General features: G+C 46.2%; 1 protein-coding gene across 1 annotated transcript in view; it reads right to left on the bottom strand.

Annotated features, from left to right (window-relative positions):
• Nucleotides 1-1054: 1054 nt before the first annotated feature.
• The window catches only part of Galm (galactose mutarotase), a 41575-nt gene continuing 22631 nt past the window's right edge, over nucleotides 1055-19998 (bottom strand). Inside the window, exons 5-7 of the mRNA XM_004660058.2 lie at nucleotides 4392-4533; nucleotides 3718-3892; nucleotides 1055-1439 (exon numbers count right to left, since the gene is read on the bottom strand). Coding sequence (XP_004660115.2) covers nucleotides 1362-1439; nucleotides 3718-3892; nucleotides 4392-4533 — 395 coding nt within the window. The 3' untranslated portion in view covers nucleotides 1055-1361. The remainder of the gene's footprint in view (nucleotides 1440-3717; nucleotides 3893-4391; nucleotides 4534-19998) is intronic.

The following is a 19998-nucleotide window of genomic DNA, read 5'->3' as shown; positions in this document are numbered from 1 at the left end:
TGCCTCAGTTCTGCCTTGTGACCTATGTAATCTTGCGACTTCTTGTAGTAGCCCTCCTTGTTTAACAGCATGCAACTGTGTGGTTTAACTTCCATCCTGTTTTTACTATAAGCATCATGTGGTTATTTCCCAAAAAAAAAAAAAAAAAAAAAAGCTGATGCTCTAAACAGTCCAGGGCTGCATCCTGAGATCCCAAACTCTGGGGTGCACTACACTACTTGGTCCATTTCCCAGAGTCCGTACCAAACACTGAACGATGAGTGAAGAAACGGCAGTGTTCTGGAGATGGAGGTCTTGGCTTTATATTAACTGACTGTAGTAGGTATAGATTTCTTGAAAAATCATCAGGCTCCTCTGAAGACCACCCAGCCCAAATCAATCACAAACAAAGGACCCTCCGGGTACAGCTACTTAAGAGGACATCTGCTGCAATGTGAAGTCAGCTCCTCTGGACAGTGCTGGGGAGAAGCTGTCTCGTTCAGCTTCTGTCTCTGATGCCTACATTACACTCACATTGGCTAGCCTTTCTCACACAACCTCAAAAGAGAGACTCTGTAAGGCACACCACCTCCAAGGCTAAAAAGACAGTCCAACCGCTCTTTTTTGTTTTGTTTTCCAAGGTAGGGTCTCCTTCTAACCCAGGCTGACCTGGAATTCACACTGTAGTCTCAGGGTGGCCTCAAACTCTGAGATCCTCCTACCTGTGTCTCTGAGTGCTGGGACTAAAGGTGTGTGCCACCATACTGGGCTTCAACCTTTTTAATACCTGCAAAAGCAAATCTGAGAAGAAAGGCTGGCTCTACCAGACTAGAGCCCTTAGTCCCCCTTTTACCATTTAGTAATTTCTGGGAATGCTTTGGGAAACTGAGGAAGAAGTAAAGAGGGGACTTTAATCTATATGATCTGAATTCAAATCCTGCTTAACAATTTTACTACTATTTTTTTTTTTTACCTTAAGTAGGATTTTGCTCTATTTACTAGCTTTAGTGTCAAGGGGAAGAGACAACAGAGAAGCAATACAGAAAGGGTAAAAAACAGAAAAGACCTGAGGCAGTACAGAGAGATGGAGTGTTCACTAGTATGAGTTCTAGGTATCACTTCTGAGCTACGGCCACACGTTCAATCGTGACATTGGTAGTCAGGTTCATTTGCCCTCTGAACTGAACAAGAATAAGTCTGGTCACTTAAGACACTGACGCCATTTGTAAGGAAATGCAATCAGTATTCAGACTAATCATCAAGACGGCTATCATTTGTAGGATTGAACACAGGATTACGGTCAAAGACTAAACCTATGGACAGGAGGCAGACACCGAGGGACCCCTAGCCTGGCCCTCTGCTAGAGCAGACCTTCTCTCTTCCTAAGCCACAGAGAAGACGAGCCAGGTGGTGTGATTGTACTCCTCCCCAGGTCTCAGCAGCACAGAAGGGAAGTGGGGCTGTGAAGGAGAAAGGACACAGTTACATGTTGCCAGCTATGACCACACATCAGGCACATGTGTTTCTAGCCTGGCGCTGTGTGGGGACAGGCATTACAGATGCACAGTGAAATGAAGAACTTGAGCAAGAATAAAAACTTAGGGCTAGAGAGATGGCTTAGTGGTTAAGCGCTTGCCTGTGAAGTCAAGGGACCCCGGTTCAAGGCTTGATTCCCCAGGATCCACGTTAGCCAGATGCACAAGGGGGCACATGCGTCTGGAGTTCGTTTGCAGTGGCTGGAGGCCCTGGCGCGCCCATTCTTTCTCTCTCTACCTCTTTCTCTCTCTGTCGCTCTCCAAATAAATAAATAAATAAAAATTTCAAAAAAGAATAAAAAGTTAGATCACCAGGCATACTTTGTTAAAGCAAGAATTGCTGAAAGAAACAAGGCACTAGCTTCTTAGTGTGGGCTAGCACCAGGACTCTAATTAGCTAGGGAGGAAGTTTAGGGGCTCAAATACAAAAGATACGGAGGGAGGGTCTGCTTTACAGTGTCAGTTGTAGAAAACAAGTGGGGACTTACAAAGGCATATTTATTTATTTGAGAGTGACAGACAGAGAAAGAGGTAGAGAGACAATGGGCGCCTCCAGCCACTGCAAATGAACTCCAGACGCATGTGCCCCCTTGTACATCTGGCTTATGGGGGTGCTGGGGAATCAAGCCTCAAACTGGGGTCCTTAGGCTTTATAGACAACCGCTTAGCCACTAACCCATCTCTCCAGCCCAACAAAGGTTTTTTTTTTTTTTTTTTAATATATTTTATTTATTTATTTGAGAGAAAGGGGCACACAGAGAGGGAGAGAATGGGCATGCCAGGGCATGCCTCTAGCCACTGCAAATGGACTCCAGACACATGCACCACCTTGAGCATCTGGCTTGTGTAGGTCCCAGAGAATCAAACTGGGATCCTTTGGCTTTGCAGGCAAACACCTTAACTGCTAAACCATCTCTCCAGCTCTGATTTTTATTTTTTAAAAATTTATTTCAGAGAAAGAGAGAGAGAGAGAAAGAAAGAGAAAGAGGCAGATAGAATAGATGCATCAGGGCCTTCAGCCAATGTAAACGAACTCAAAGTCCGGATGCATGTGGCACTTTGTACATATGGCTTACATGAGTCTTGGAGAATTGAATCTGGGTCCTTTGGCTTCAAAGGCAAACACCTTAACTGCTAAGCCATCTCTCTAGCTCTTACAAAAATTTTTTTTTCTTTTCTTTTCTTTTTCTGTTGTTTTTTTCCAGGTAGGGTCTCTCACTCTAGCCCAGGCTGATCTGGAAGTCACTCTGTAGTTTCAGGGTGGCCTCGAACTCCCAAGTGCTGGATTATACGTGTGCCGCCACATCAGCCTTGAACAAATATTTTTTTTCTTTTTGCTTTTCAAGGTAGGGTCTTGTTCTAGCTCAGGCTAATCTGGAATTCATTAGGTAGTCTCAGGGTGGCCTTGAACTCATGACAATCCTCCTACCTCTGCCTCCTGAGTGGATGGATCAAAGGCATGTGCCACCATGCCACCTGACTTTTTTTTTTTTTTTTTGGTTTTTCAAGGTAGGTCTCACTCTAGCTCAGGCTGACCTGGAATTCACGATGTAGTCTCAGGGGGCCTCCTCATAGTGATCCTCCTACCTCTGCCTTCCGAGTGCTGGGATTAAAATGTGCCACCATGCCCAGCTTTTTGAAGAAAGGTTTTGGTGAGATATCTGGGCTTTCCTTGGATGTGGTGGGACATGACAGCACTCTGGAGACTGAGGTCAGAGGAGCACCACGAGTTCAAGGCTAGTCTGGGCTAGAGAAGGAGCTCCAGGTCAGTCGGGCTAAAATAAGACCCTGCCTAAAAAGAGAGAGGATAAAGAAGAAACAAAAGGAATATTTGAGTTCTTAGAAACTATGTAAATGAGGGCTGGAGAGACGGCTTAGCAGGTAAAGCACTTGCCTGTGAAGCCTAAGGACTCAGGTTTGGCTCTCCAGGACCCAAATAAGCCAGACGCACAAGGAGCTGCATGTGTCTGGGGTCATTTGCAGTGGTTAGAGGCCCTGGCGTGCCCATTCTCTCTCAGTCTATCTCAAATAAATAAATTAAATATTTTAAAAACCATGTAAATGAAATTTCATCTATTTGACTATGAGTTTCCTGGGTTTAGCATGAATTGAAAAGAACAAACATGGACTTCTGAGTCACACTGCCAAACCTGAGAACTGTGACCTGTCAAACTATGACAAACCAGACTGTGGCTTTCTTTACCTCATTGACAGCATTGGGCCAATTCTGAGTCTCGAGGCAGAAACCAGAGTGCTTGGGATACACTGCCCCATCCTTGCCCTTCAGGGTGCCATCCAGGAAGTTGCCCGTGTAAAACTGGACTCCAGGCTGGGTGGTGTATACTTCTAGTACCCGTCCGCTTCCAGCATGATGTACCCTAGAGATAAAGACAAGTCACATAGGAGTCTAGGATAAGAAAAGTAGAAGGGAAGGAAGAAAGTGGGAAAGAGCCAATCACAGGATGGGGACAAGAAGTGTGCAGGAGACCAGAGCGTGGTGAGAATTGTGCCCGTCACCCCATGCATGCCTCTTAAAGCTCACAGGGTAATATGGTGAAGCATGTGGCCTGCTGCCAAACTACGTGCAATTATTAGTTTTTTAAAGTTTTTTTTTTAAATTTTTATTTATTTGAGACAGGGAGGGAGAGAAATAGACAGCGAATGGGCATACCAGGGCCTCCTACCACTGTAAACAAATTCCAGACGCATATGCCACCTTGTGCATCTGGCTTATGTGGGACCGGGAGAATCGAACCTGGGTCCTTAGGCTTTGCAGGCAAGTGTCATCTCTCCAGCCCAATATATACTATTATTGAGAAGGCTGGGAATGGAGCTGTCTCCTTTCCCTTCAGAGGCAGCAAGGGAAAGGTATCTAACCTTGCACAAAAATGCCTGTCTTTAGACCTCTGCAGACAGAAATTGTGGTCAAAGCCATCGATGCCAAATTCCTGCAGGTGCTTTCCCAGCTCTACGGGCTTTCTCAGGTCAAATGCGGTTCCTTGCACTGGAGCAATGACTCCTGGAGGGAAGAGTTTGCAGAAAACAGATGGTTATTGTCCAGATACATTGTCCCACTCTCTGAGAGTTCTGCTTTCTGAGCCTTCATTTTAATTTGAGGAAGAGGGCTGGAGAGATGGTTAAGGTGTTTGTCTGCAAAGCCAAAGGGTCCCAGTTCGATTCTCCAGGATCCATGTAAGCTAGATGCACAAGTTGGCACATGCATCTGCAGTTTGTTTACAGTGGCTGGAGGCCCTAATGTGCCCTTTCTCTCTCACATTCTCTCTGCCTCTTTCTCACTCAGAAAATAAATAAAATATATTTAATTTGAGGAGGAGATGGGAGCCAGGATGCTAAGGGAAAATAATTATTGGGCTTTTTCCTTCCATTTCCCCTTCCCTTCCTTTTTTCTCCTTTCTTTTCTCAGTTTTTCTTTATTATTTTTTTCAAATTTTTATTAACAACTTCCATGATTATAGAAAATATCCCATGGTAATACCCTTCCTTCCCCCGCCACTTTCCCCTTTGAAACTTCATTCTCCATCATATCCCCTCCCCATCTCAATAAGTCTCTCTTTTATTTTGATGTCATAATCTTTTCCTCCTCTTATGATGGTCTTGTGTAGGTAGTGTCAGGCACTGAGGTCATGGATATCCAGGCCATCTTGTGTCTGGGGGGAGCACGTTGTAAGGAGTCCTACCCTTCTTTTGGCTCTTACATTCTTTTTTTTTTTTTTTCAAAGTAGAGTCTCACTCTGGCTCAGGCTGACCTGGAATTCACTACGTAGTCACAGGGTGGCCTTGAACTCTTGGCGATCCTCCTACCTCTGCCTCCCGAGTACTGGGATTAAAGGCGTGTGCCACCACGCCTGGCTGCTCTTACATTCTTTCTGCCACCTCTTTCACATTAGACCCTTCTCAGTTTCTCTTGAGGCATGGTCTCACTCTAGCTCAGGCTGACCTGGAACTCACTCTATAGTTCAGCCTGGTCTCAAATTCATGGCGATTTTCCCATTTCAGCCTCCTGAGTGCTGAATTAGAGACATGAACCATAAACTACCGTGCGTAGCTTTACTGAGTTTTAATTTCTTCAAAAATTTTTTTTTTCGAGGTAGGGTCTCACTCTAACTCAGGCTGGCCTGGAACTCACTAAGTAGGGTCAGGATGGCCTGAAATTTATGGCAATCCACCTACCTCTGCCTCCCAAGTGCTGGGATTAAAGGCATAAGCCACCATGCCAGGCCATATTTTTGCAAAATTTTATCTTATTTTTATTTATTTGAGTGAAAGAGAGAAAAATGGGTGTGTGGTGGTGGGGGGCAGACCCTACCTCAAAAAAATAAAAAAGACAGAGGGAGAGTTAGGACTGGAGAGATGGCTTAGTGGTTAAGGTATTTGCCTGCAAAACCTAGGAACCCACGTTTGGTACCCTAGTACCCAATAAAGCCAGATGCACAAGGTGGCGCAAGTGTCTGGAATTACTTTACAGTGGCTGGAGGCCCTGGCACACTCATAGTCTCCCTGTCTGTCTGTCTGTCTGTCTCTCTCTCTCACATAAATAAATAAAATATTTAAAAGAGAGAGAATGCATACAACAAGGCCTGTAGCCATTGCAAATGAACTCTAGATGCATGTGCCACATTGTGCAACTGGCTTTATGTGGGTACCAGGGAATCAAACCTTGGTCTTTAGGCTTTGCAGACAAGTGTCTCACCCACTGAGCCATCTCTCTGGCCCCCACGAGTTTTCTTGATTGGAATATGCAGTTGATTGCGAGATGCAGTAGCTGTTGCTGAAACAAAATGTACAAATAATTAAGGAGACATAATTCCTGTTAAGGATTGTGCTGGTTCGTCTTTATCATCATCTTGTGCATCTGGCTTATGTGGGTCCTAGGGAATTGAACCAGGATCTTTTGGCTTTGTAGGCAACTGCCTTAACTGCTAAGCTATCTCTTAAGCCTTAAATAAATATTTTTAAAAAATTTATACACACACAACAAATCTTTTGCAATCTAGAAAACATAAAACCAACCCCACTCCTCAAAAAAAAAAAAAAAAAAAAAAAAAAAGCTATGGTGGCGCACATCTTTAGTCCCAGAACTTGGAAGGCACAGGTAGGAGGATTGCGTGAAATTGAGGCTACCCTCAGACTACACAGTGAATTCCAGATTAGCCTGAGCTAGAGCAAGACCCTACCTTGAATGCCCCCCCCAATATATATATATAATTTGGCAGCAGAGAGCGAGAGGACAGACAGACAGAATGGGTGCACTAGAGCCTCCAGTTACAGCATACAAACTCCAGATGAATGAGACACTGTGTGCATCTGGCTTTATGTGGGTACTGGGGATTCGAGCCTGCTTTGTAGACAAGTGCCTTAAGGGCTAAGCCTTTTCTCCAGCCTTTTTTTTTTTTTTCCCACACACTGTCACTGTGATTGTCCTGCTACTATGTAGCACCAGGATGGTCTTAAACGCAAAGCAATATATTTTTTTTTCCCTAGGCAGAGTCTCACTCTAGTTCAGGCTGACCTGGAATTTGCCTCAGGGTGACCTTCAACTCTCCGCAATCCTCCTACCTCTGCTTCCTGAGTGCTGGGATTAAAGGCATTTGCCATCATGCCAGGCCTTTTCAAAGCAATAATTTTGTTATATTTGGTTTTTCAAGGTAGGGTCTCGTTCTAGCCCAGGCTGACCTGGAATTCACTCTGTAGTCTCAGGGGGGCCTTGAACTCCCAGGGATCCTTCTACCCCTGCCTCCTGAGTGCTGGGATTATAGCATGAGTCAATACTTTTGGGCAATACTCTTGCCCTCTTTCCAAGTGTTGGGACTACAGGTGCACACCACCATGCCCAGGCTTTCCTGATCCTTTCTGATAAACAGAATCTGCTCTGAGCTTCTCTTTCTTCCCCCTTTTTCTTTCCTTTTTGCCAACCAAGTTAGCTTTTGACACTGGAAAGGGATTCCACTAAGAGCACAGCTTCCCAGTAGGTGGTGCTAGAAACACAACAGAAAGAACTGTATAATCATGGAAAATGTTAATAAAAAAAAAAAATGTGAAAAAAAAAAGAATAAAATCAGGATTTTATATTGGGAAAAAAAAAAAAGTTGTTCCCACGGATAGAGTGAGACCACAGCAGCCTGGTGGGTGTGGAGGTTGGATTTAATTAGCTTGAGGTTTCCTAGGAAACTATAAAGAGGAGGGAAAGGGACAAGGCATTTGAGAGCTGTGCAAATGAAAAATCCAATGACAGACCAGATCTAAGCTGAAGATGGGGAAGAGAGACTTGAGGACCACAGGCCCTCCTGGTATTGACAAGTGACTGGAGCTCGGAGGTGGTGCCCTCGGGAGTAATCGTGGAAGGTGGCCCTGAGATGTGCCCACAGAGTGCAAGGTAGGGCCCCAGGACAGAAGCAGTGAGCCGCTGAGGACAGAGGACAAGACCGTCAGATGAGAAGATGTTAGGGGGGGGGAATTAGGGTTTCATCAGCATGGTTAGTAAAAAGACCACCACCAGATGGGTGTGGTCTTTAATGCCAGCATTCAGGAGGTTGAGGATTGCTGTGAGTTTGAGGCCAGCCTGGAGCTACAAAGTGAGTTCCACGTTAGCCTGGGCTAGAGTAAGACCTTACCTCGGGAAAATAAATAAATGGGCTAGAGAGATGGTTTAGTGGTTAAGGTGCCTGCCTGCAAAGCCTAAGGACCCAGATTCTGATTCCTCAGTACTTATGAAAGACAGATGCACAAGGCAGCATATGCATTTGGAGTTCATTTTTTTTTATTTTTTAAAACTATTTTTATTGATTTACAAGCAGAGAGACAGTAAGGATATGGGCACATCAGGGCCTCTTGCCCTGCAAACAATGCATGTGCCACTTTGTGCATGTAGCTTTATATAGGTACTGGGGGAAATCAAACCTTGGACCAAAAGGCTTTGCTATCAAGTGCCGTTAAACACTGAGCCATCTCCCCAGCCCTTTTTTTTTTTTTTTAATTTATTTATTTGAGAGCGACAGACACAGAGAGAAAGACAGGTAGAGGGAGAGAGAGAGAATGGGCGCGCCAGGGCTTCCAGCCTCTGCAAACGAACTCCAGACGCGTGCGCCCCCTTGTGCATCTGGCTACGTGGAACCTGGGGAACCGAGCCTTGAACCAGGGTCCTTAGGCTTCACAGGCAAGCGCTTAACCGCTAAACCATCTCTCCAGCCCTCCCCAGCCCTTTTTATTTGCAGTGGCTGGAGGCCCTATCGCATGCTCATTCTCTCTCAAACAAATAAATAAAATATTTAAAAAACAAGAATATTGGACTACAAATAACTGGAGTGGTATTGGAGTGACAATGAGTGAGCCAGAAGTGAGCGGCAGTGGCAGGGAGTGGGGCCTGCAGATGGCGTCAACAGCGAGGGCGAGTGTTCGCCTTTACAGGAGGAATGGATGAGATCATTCCAGCCAGCACTCCCTAACATTCCAGATCTCTGTCACGAGGCGGTAGATCTTCTTTCTCTTTGTGCTCTTGTCAGGGTTATAATTATTTGCACTGTGAAGGGGGGGGAGAGAATGGGTGTGCCAGGGCTTCCTAGCTACTGCAAAGGAACTTCCAGATACACGTGCCATCTTGTGTACCTGGCTTTACATGGGTACTGGGGAATTGAACCTGGGTCCTTAGGCTTTGCAGGCAAGTGCATTAACCACTAAACAACCTCTCCAGCCCCTGCTTTGGCCTTGTCTGCATGTCTGCTCGGGGTAGACTATACCTCAGTGGGCATCCCACCCTGCACATGCTCTTCCTGATGTTATGCACACCCGGTTGCCAAGAGCTTTCTTTCCCCCTTGAGCTTAAGTGGACCTTAGTGACTGCCTCAACCAACGGAATGTGGCTGATTGAATGCTGTGTGATCTCTGAGGCCAGGTTATGAAATACAAAGTGACCACAGTCTGGGCTGTTCACTCAAGACATTTGCCTCCGGAGCTCATCCTCCATAGTGTCAGGACGCACCCGCCGCCTTGTGTGAGTGTGGGTGTTCCAGCGCACAGCGCCAACTTGGCCCAGCCAAAATCTAGTATCAGCTACCAGCGATGAAAAGGGAAGATTTCGGGCTGGAGAGATGGCTTAGCGGTTAAGCGCTCGCCTATGAAGCCTAAGGACCCGGGTTCGAGGCTCGATTCCCCAAGTCCCACGTTAGCCAGATGCACAAGGGGGCACACACGTCTGGAGTTCGTTTGCAGTGGCTGGAGACCCTGGCGTGCCCATTCTCTCTCTCTCTCTCTATCTGCCTCTTTCTCTGTCTGTTACTTTCAAATAAATAAAAATAAATAAACAAAAATTTTAAAAAAAAAGGAAAAGGGAAGATTTCGAGCCGGACACCTCTAATCCCAGCACTGGGAGGGGGGCAGAGGTAGGAGGATCGTTGTGAGTTCAAGGCCACCCTAAGACTACGTAGTGAATTCCAGTTCAGCCTGGGCTAGAGTGTGACCCTACCTTGAAAAGCCAAAAAGGAAGATTTCAGATGACCCCAGCCCTTGCTCTAGTTTTTGGTGGAGGCCCTAGACATCAAGATAGAGAATGGTGTATGCCCTGTCCAACTTAACTCCTGACCAAAAGAAGCCAGGAGAGATAATAAACACAATGCTGGAGTAATTTGTTGTGGAACACTACATCTAGTGTGTTGCTTTAGGATGTTTCTGCCTCTTAGCCAAGCCAAGCAAGTCCCCACCTAGCTGTATTTTTTTTGGGGGGGGGGCAGGTAGGGTCTTGCTCTAGCCCAGACTGACATGGAATTCACTAGGTAGTTTCAGGGTGGTCTCGAACTCACTGTGATCCTACGACCTCTGCCTCCTGAGTGCTAGGAGCACTTTGCCATTTGCAAGGGGAGGACACTGATGGGAAATTACAGGGACACTGATTCAGTCCTGTAAAGAGCTATTCAAGCTTATATTAAAGATGTGATTTGGCTGGAGAGATGGCTTAGCAGTTAAGGCACATGCCTGCAAAGCCTAAGGACCCAGGTTTGATTTTTCCAGGTCCCATGTAAACCAGATGTACATGGCGGTGCATGCATCTGGAGTTCGTTTGCAGTGGCTAGAGGCCCTGGCATGCCCATTCTCTCTCTCTCCCCCACCTCTCTCTCTGTCTCTAATAAATAAACAAAATAAATCTTAAAGATGTGCTTAAGTGAGGCCTGAGGCATTCTCCACTGCTGGCTGGGGCCCCTACCTGCCCCATCACATTCATGGCACCAGGGGCATTGTGATCCGAGAACAGACTGAGGGCCATATGCTATTCTGTGAGAACCATGACTGTGCTCTTCACTGGGCTGTCTGCCGATGGCTGCTGACTCCTGTAGTATGAGAGGGGCACATGAACAGGTAGGGTTTGGGGTTTGGTTACTGATTTCATAGGGGGACATTTGGGGGTTGTGGTGGTTTGAAGTAGGAGTCCTCCACAAACCACATGTTCTGAATGCTGGATGCCCAGCTGGTGGCCATTTGGGAGGTGGACTCTTGCTGCAGGAGGTGTGTTGTTGGGGTGTTTTTTTTTTTTTTAAATTATTTCTATTATTTTTTTAAGATTTTAAAAAAAAAATTTTTTTTTAATTTATTTGAGAGCAACAGACACAGAGAGAAAGACAGATAGAGGGAGAGAGAGAGAATGGGCGCGCCAGGGCTTCCAGCCTCTGCAAACGAACTCCAGACACGTGCGCCCCCTTGCGCATCTGGCTAACGTGGGACCTGGGGAACCGAGCCTTGAACCGGGGTCCTTAGGCTTCACAGGCGAGCGCTTAACCGCTAAGCCATCTCTCCAGCCCAAGATTTTGTTTTTATTTATTTATTAAAAGCAAAGAGAGATAGTGAGAATGAGTGCACCAGGGCTTCCAGCCACTGCAAAAGAACTCCAGACACAGGTGCTACCGTGGGCATCTGGCTTATGTGGGACCTAGAGAATTGAACCTGAATCCTTAGGCTTCGCAGGCATGCACCTTACCCGCTAAGCCATCTCTTCAGCTTGGAAGTGGGTGTTATGGTTTATTAGCCCTTCCTTGCCAGGGTTACTTTAGCTCACTCTCCTGCTGCTATTTCCACCTACATGGAGGCAACGTCCAGCCCCTCCCTGCTCATGCCATGGTTTCCTGTTCCAGCATGGAGCTTCCCCAGGACACTGTAAGCCAAAGTATGAACAACTTTCCTCCAGTCAGCTCCTTTTGATTGGCTGCTCTGTGCCAGTAGTGAGAAGGTAGCTGCAACAGGGCCAATGAGTTTCCCTGTATGTTGCATAGCAGCTGGACAGGCTCTAGTGACAATGGTGTGACTAGGCTGCTCAGACTGATGGCTGACCCGGGGCCTTCACTCTCCTCTAAGATATGCACACCAGGGTCCCAACCATCACAGTTCAAATGATGCCAACAACAGCACCAGTGACAGGCAGCTAATGTTCTGATACTGTGAAAAGAATATGTAAGTGGGGCTGGGGAATAGCTTAGTGGTTAAGGTGCTTGTCTGCAAAGCCAAAGGACCCAGGTTCAATTCCCCAGGACCCATGTAAGCCAGATGCACAAGGGGGTGCACATATCTGGACTTCGTGTGCAGCAGCTGGAGGCCCTGGCGCGCTCATTCTCTCTCCCTCTCTCTCTCCCTGCCAATTTCTCTCTCTCAAATAAAGAAAAATTTTACATATATATATATATATATATATATATATATATATATATATTTTAAAGGCAGGAATGGTGGCTCATGCTTTTTAATTATTTATTTAGAGAGAGAGAGAGAGAGAGAGGAAGAGGCAGAGAGAAAGAAGGAATGGACATGCCAGGGCCTCCATCCACTGCAAATGACCACCAGACACATGCACCCCCTTGTGCATCTGGCTTAGGTGAGTCCTGGGGAATTGAACCAGGTTCCTTAGGCTTCGCAGATGAACGCCTGAGCCATTAAGCCATTTCCCCAGCCCAGAAAGAAAAAAAATTACATATTTTTATAAAATAAGTAAGTGAACATAACCACCCTGCTTTTCCGAGAAAATCAGTGCAGCCTTTCTGGGCCCCTCGCGTGCAGGCAGGGCTGTGAAATGGCTCTCCGTGGGGAATTTATCCCTGTAGTCCCCCATCAGTGTGGCCCCCTCGCAAACTGCAATAACCAGGCAATTTAAATTCAAAGGCAATGTCAGTCTCTCTTCCGATGACACTGCAGCTAATCACTTCCTTCACAGAAAGGCTGGCATTGCCCTGGCTACTCAGCCTCCTGTGGTTTAGCTGGAACATGCCTCACAGAGTCAAGGGCAGCGAGCCTTGAAATCCAGGCCTCACTGATCTCTTAGTTCCAACTGTCTGTGGACATTAACTGGCCACTCTCCTTTCTGGGCTGTATGTTCCAATGGCACAGTTCCTTGCATCTCGGCCCTACGGAAAGGGTTGATTTCACAGACCCTAAATTTGGGAGCTGATGTCTAGTCTGGGAGATCATGGAATGGCTACCTGAAAGAGAGGGGGAAGCATGCTCAACAGGAACCAGGCACAAGTGCGATCCTGTAGAAATCACAGCTGAGCACCCTGCAGGCTTCTCTGAGGGTTAGAGTCGGGAGCTTCAGAGGACACACAGCGCCCAGACTGCAGGACGCTGAGTAGCCGCTGATCCTGTGGCTAATCTAGATGAAGGGGCAGGAGGAGGAAGCAAATGATAGCTACTCTGCCAGAACCAGGAACGCAGTGTAAGGGAAGGGCAAAGCACCTACTATGCCAAGAGGAAATCTATGAATAAGAACAGATATGGAGCCGGGCACGGTGGTGCACACCTTTCATCCCAGCACTCGGGAGGCAGAGGTAGGAGGATCACCGTGAGTTTGAGGCCACCCTGAGACTACATAGTAAATTCCCGGTCAGCCTGGGCCAGAGTAAGACCCTACCTCAAAAAACAACAACAAAAAAAACAAAACAAAAAAAGAACAGATGTGGCTTTACACTTATGTCAAAAATCAGATTGGGGGGCTGGAGAGATGGCTTAGCGGTTAAGCGCTTGCCTGTGAAGCCTAAGGACCCCGGTTCAAGGCTCGGTTCCCCAGGTCCCACGTTAGCCAGATGCACAAGGGGGCGCACGCGTCTGGAGTTCGTTTGCAGTGGCTGGCAGCCCTGGCGCGCCCATTCTCTCTCTCTCCCTCTATCTGTCTTTCTCCCTGTGTCTGTCGCTCTCGAATAAATAAATAAAATATGAACAAAAAAAAAAATCAAGTTGGGGCTGGAGAGATGGCGTAGTGGTTAAGGCGATTGCCTGCGAAACTAAGGACCCAAGGTTGACTCTCCAGTCCCACGTTAGCCAGATGCACAAAGATGATGCAAGCGCAAGGTCTCACATGCCCACTAGGTGGAGCAAGCGTCTGGAGTTTGATTGCAGCAGCTGAGGCCCTGGTGTACCAATTATTTCTTCTCTCTCTCTCTCTCTCTCTCTCTCTCTGTCTCTCTCTCTCTCTCTTAAAAAAAATCAAATGGAGGATTGCTGTGAGTTCAAGGCAAGCTTGAGACTACAAAGTGAATTCCAGGTAGCCTGGGCTAGAGCAAGACCCTACCTCAAATAACCAAAAAAGAAAAAAAAGATCAAATGTGGGGGAAGTTTGAGGAGATTGCTCAGTGGTTAGAGGTGCTTGTTTGCAAACCTGCCAATCCAAGTTCGATCCTCCCTAGCACCCAAGTAAAGTCTGACACAAAGTAACACATGCATCCATGACTCCTGACATGCATACAGCAATGGTAGGTAGGGCCAGGAGAGTCCTGAAGGTCACAGGTAAGCTAGATTGCTATTGGCTGAGGCAAAAAAAAAAAAAAAAAAAAAAATATATATATATATATATATATATATATATATATATATATATATATATATATGTATGTATAAAAGCCCAGGTGCCCCAACATATACCTTTAATCTCAGTACTTGGAAAGCAGAGGTAGGAGGGTCACAGTGAGTTGGAGGCCATCCTGAGAGTACATAGTGAATTCCAGGTCAGCCTGGGTTACAGCAAAACCCTATCTTGAAAAGCTCCTGCCCAAAAAAATAAATAATACCATACTTGGTACTGGAAAGCAAGTCAGAGTATCCTGGTCAGGAAACTTTAGAGAGAAGCCCCACTGCTCTTGAGGACATGAGTGGGCTGCAAACCAAAAGTTTCTCAAATAACTTTGCATTTCTTCTTTATCCCAAGCTGCTCTAACTCTTGGTTGGAAAGTCTGTTTTGTTTTTTACAGAAAGCAGAGAAAACAGAAGAGAACCAAGACCCATCCATAAGTCAAAAAGATAGCTGAGGGCTGTATAGATGGTTTAATGGTTAAGGTGCTTGCTTAAGGTGTTTGCCTGCAAAGCCAAAGGACCCAGGTTCGACTCTCCAGGACCCATGTAAGCAAGATGCACAGGGAGTGCATGTGTCTGGAGTTCGTTTGCAGTGGCTGGAGGCTCTGCTGCGCCCATTCTCTCTCACTCTGTACCTGCCTATTTCTGTATCTCTCTTTCTCAAATAAAAAAATACAAAGATAGCTGAAAGCCAGGCGTGGTGGCAGACACCTTTAACCCAGCACTGGGGAGGCAGAGGTAGGAGAATCGACGTGAGTTCGAGGCCATCCTGAGACTACATAGTGAATTCCAAGCCTGAGCTACAGTGAGACCCTACCTCAAAAAATGAAAAAAAACAAAAAAAAAACAAAAAAAAAAACCTAAAACTAAAACAAAAAATTGGAGGTGGTGAGGATCAGATCCGTTAGCATGGACAAAACGCCTGGCACCGAGACGACATCAATGGCTACGGCAGTGGTGGCCGGATGGCGAATGGTCTGATGATGGCGGCAGTGACAGCAGATACCCACGGGACGGGCACAGTGCCTTCCACCCAGGCCATCTTGTTCCAGGGTCTGAGCTCCCAGCCATCATGTTACAGACCACCTCTCATGACTATAAAGTGTAATTATGATTATTTTCAACTCAGGGAGCCATAGCATGTGTGAAAATGACTTTTTAAAAATATTTATTTATTTATTTGAGAACGAGAAGGGGGGGAGAGAGAGAATGGGAGTACCAGGACCTCCAGCCACTGCAAACAAATTCCAGACACATGTGCTCTCTGTACATCTGGCTTATGTGGGTCCTGGGGGTTGAACCTGGGTCCTTTGGCTTCACAGGCAAATGCCTTAAGTGCTAAGCCATCTCTCCAGCCCCTGGAATCTGCATTTTAAAAAAAGTTATTTTTTATTTATTAGAGAGAGAGAGAGAGAGAGAGAATGGGTGTGTCAGGCCCCCAAGCTGTTGCAAACAAACACCAGATACATGTGCCACAATGTGTATTTGGCTTGTGTGGGTCCTGGAGAATTGAACCTAGGTCCTTTGGCTTTGCAGGCAAGCACCTTAATCATTAAGCCATCTCTCCAGCCTGGAATCTGCATTTTAACAAGTTCCTAGAGATGGGTGGACATAATAAACCTGAAAAGCACTAATATGGAGACCATGTAAGGAAACCCCATGCTCAGATGGGCCGCTGTTGTCTCTGGGGTAAAAAAAAAAGAAAGAAAGTGGATAATGAAGATGTGGCACATTTATACAATGGAGTTCTACTCAGCGGTAAAGAAAAATGAAGTTATGAAATTTTCAGAAAAATGGATGGACCTGGGAAGTATTATACTAAGTGAGGTAACCCAGACCCAGAAAGCCAAGCGCCACATGTTCTCTCTCATATGTGGATCCTAGCTACAGATGACTGGGCTTCTGCGTGAGAATGAAAATACTTAATAGCAGAGGCCAGTAAGTTAAAAAGGAGACATAAAGGGTAGAGAACGGAAGAGGGGAGGATACTTAATAGGTTGATATTGTATATATGTAATTACAATGATTGTAATGGGGAGGTAATATGATGGAGAATGGAATTTCAAATGGGAAAGTGTGGGGGTGGGAAGGGAGGGAATTACCATGGGATATATTTTATAATCATGGAAAATGTTAAAAAAAAAATAGGTGAAAAAAAAAAACAAAATAGTGCTGAAAAGATTGCTTAGCCTTTAAGCCATTTGCCTGCAAAGCCAAAGGACCCAGGTTGAACTCCCCACGACCCACGTAACCCAGATGCACAAGGGGGCGCATGCATCTGGAGTTCATTTGCAGTGGCTGGAGGCCCTGAGTGCCCATTCTCTATCTGCCTCTTTCTCCCTCAAATAAATAAATAAATAAAATACTTTAAAAGAAAAAAAAAAAAAACTAAACGTGGGGAGGAAGGCTGGAGCAACAGGAAGCGCCTGGTGGGGGGTCCGGTCTCCTGGGGATGGCCCAGCTGTGCTTGCAGCCCACCTGCTCCTGGGAGGCCTGACCCCATCTAGTCGGGTTCAGATAGTCAGGTTTGCTTAAGGAAGTCTGGACGCATTGCAGACCTAACTAAGCCATCTTGGGAAGTCATCTCTAGAATGTGCTTACAACATAAAGAGAATGACAAAGTAACATTCTGGCTGGGAAGTTTTTACTTCATCCCTGCAGGTGGCAAGTAAAGGACCTTGCGATTATATATATATATATATATATATATATATATATAAAGTTAGCATTTCTATGGGTGCTCATAGATCACTCAACCGCAAACCTTGTCTGGCCCCCCCCCCCCCCCCCCCCCCCCCCCCCCCCCCCGCTTGCTGGCGCTTTTGGTCTGTGTCTGTATTTTACTGCCTTGCCCTCCGGCCTCGCCTTCCCTTTCCCTTTCTCTGGACACTTTGTTTTCCACTGTGACTTGCAGTGGGGGCGGGCACCTCTTCTGGATATGACAATCTCCGGAGTACAAAATGCTCCATTGAACCGCAGGTCATTTCCAGGTGACAAGGCAACTCTTCATGGTTAATCCCCACAGGGCATTTCCATGGCAGTATTTTTCCACTGTCCCAGATGCTCACCAGGATGGCATCTGGGGATTTGCCACCAAGGAAGAAATTCGCCCTGTAATTACCCACCATGCACCCGCGTCCCTCCCCCACCTTCCTTCTTTGCCACAGGCATGGGGGTCTCTGATAGGTCAGCACCTTCTTTCTTTCTTTTCTTCCTCTCTCTCTCTCTTTGTTTTTCTTCTTTCTTTCTCTTTCTCTTTCTTTCTTATTTTTAAATATTTATTGGTGAGAGTCAGAGAGAGAGAAAATGGGCATGCCAGGGCCTTCTAGTTACTGCAAACAAACTCCAGATGCGTGCGCCACTTTGTGCATCTGACCTACTGGGGAATCTAACCTGGGTCCTTAGGCTTCGCAGGCAAACGCCTTACCAGCTAAAGCCATCTCTCCAGCCCTAGGTCAGCATCTTCAGAGCCTGCGAGGTCCTGGTGTCACCCTATTTCTTTGCTGTGCATTCCCTCCCTACCCCCCAACACCTTCACTACCTGGTCTCATGTTTCTGTCCTCCTCAGTTTCCTTCTTGGGAAAGCAGAAGGCCCTGGGAACTCACTTGAGTCAATCTCTGATCCATCATTGAAAGCCCCATTATCACTCACCCCTTCAGCAAGGTGAGTATAAAAGCAGAGCTGTACATGCTGTACACCTGGAATGAACCAGAAGAGCCCTTGTCTAGACCTGGGGGAGGACAGGCATGGGCGCTCCAAGGTTGCCCTCAGAACTCTAGCAAATAATTTCCTTTCCGACAAATTCACTTGATATGAACCTGCAATTTTCACAGCCTGGCCAAGTGCTAATTTTTGTTCTTGTTTTTAGAGGTAGAGTTTTAACTCTAGTCCACGCTGACCTGGAATTCACTATGTAGTTTCAGGGTGTTCTCAAACTCACCTCTTACCTCTGCCTCCCGAGTGCTGGGATTAAAGGTGTGTGGCCACCGCGCCTGGCTCCAAGTGCTAATTTTTTGAGCTTTCTCCCTGCCACATTTCCACCATGCTGGCTCATGTTTTCCAGTGCTGGCCAATCTTGTGGTGGTGGTGGTGGTGTGTTTCCTAACAGGAAGCACACATACCTTGGGGCGTTATCCCAGAGATTCTGGGTCATTTTATGGAAAGGTTTTCAGTATTGTGCTCCCTTGCGGAAAATCCACCTAATGCATCTATTCTATCTATTCTTCCCTCTGTCTCTCTCCTTGCAAATAAATAAATAAAATGTTTTTTAAAAGCCAGGCTGGAGAGATGGCTCAGCAGTTAAGGTGCTTGCCTGCAAAATCTAATGACCTGGGTTTGATTCCCCAGTACCCACATAAAGCCAGATGCACAAAGTGGTACAAGTGTCTGGGGTCCATTTGCAGTGGCTAGAAACCCTGGCATGACCATTTTCATTCTCTCTGAGTGAAAATGGAGCATGCCTTTATTCCCAGCACTTGGGTGGCAGAGGTAGGAGGATCACCATGGGTTTGAGGCCACCCTGAGGCTACATAGTGAATTCTAGGTCAGCCTGGGTTAGAGTGAGATCCTACCTAAAAAAAAAAAAAAAGACTGAAATCTCCACATGCTTGGGGCTGCAAAGTCACTGAGAAGTATTTCTGGAGATGAGCTGAAAACCTCTTCCATGCAGACCAGCTGACAGAAAGCTGGAAAAAGGTATGCTGCGTGCAGCTCCGTGTGTGTGTGTGTGGGGGGGCATCACTAGCGGTGAGAAACAACAATGGACACTACAAGCCTCAAGTTGGACCAGCCAGGCCAAATGAGCATGATGGGTGCAATAGTGGCCTGTCTGTTATGGGGTAAACCGACTGCTCTCTAATTGCACTGGAGGCCTGCTCCATGGGAGGGAATACTTGCCTGATACTGAAACCCTAGGACAGGGGGAGGCATGAGCCCTAGGGGTGTAAAGTCTGCTGCTGTCTGCCTAAATGCACATATTATGCTCAACAACCTGCCAGTAAACACTTTTCTTTCTTTCGTTTTTTTTTTTTTTTTTTTTTTTAGTTTTTCGAGGTAGGGTTTCACTCTAGCCCAGGCTGACCTGCAATTCTCTATGTAGTCTTAGGGTAACCTTGGACTCATAGCAATTCTCCTGCCTCAGCCTCCCAAGTGGTGGGATTAAAAGTGTGCGCCACTATGCCTGACTTGGTATAAGCACATTTCTTAACATTCATATCCATATATTAACGCAGTTCTCACTTTTGGTTACCGGAGCTTCTCTTTTCAGATGCAGTGACCTCTGGGATGACTCAAAAGGTACCATAGTGCTGAGAAGAAGTGACAGAGGAGTGTCCAGAACTGAAATATCTGACAAGGCTCAGGGTCCATTGAGGAAGAGGTGGCAGGAACAATGTAAGAGCCAAAGGAAGGGTATGACTGCTTACAATGCACTCTTCCAGACACAAAATGGCCTGGATATCCATGCCTGGCACTACTTACACAAGACTCTCATAATAAGAGGAAAGAATGATGACAACAAAATAAAAGAGAGACTGAGAGAGCGGGAGGGGATATGATGGAGAGTGGAGTTTCAAAGGGGAAAGTGAAAGGTGAGGGAAGTATCATGGTTTATTGTCTATAATTATGGAAGTGGTCAATAATAATATAATA

The sequence above is a fragment of the Jaculus jaculus genome, chromosome 18 (assembly GCF_020740685.1).
Source record: "Jaculus jaculus isolate mJacJac1 chromosome 18, mJacJac1.mat.Y.cur, whole genome shotgun sequence".
Lineage (NCBI taxonomy): Eukaryota > Metazoa > Chordata > Mammalia > Rodentia > Dipodidae > Jaculus > Jaculus jaculus.
The sequence above is the reverse complement of the archived record's forward strand: the minus strand, read 5'-3'. Positions and strand labels throughout refer to the sequence as shown.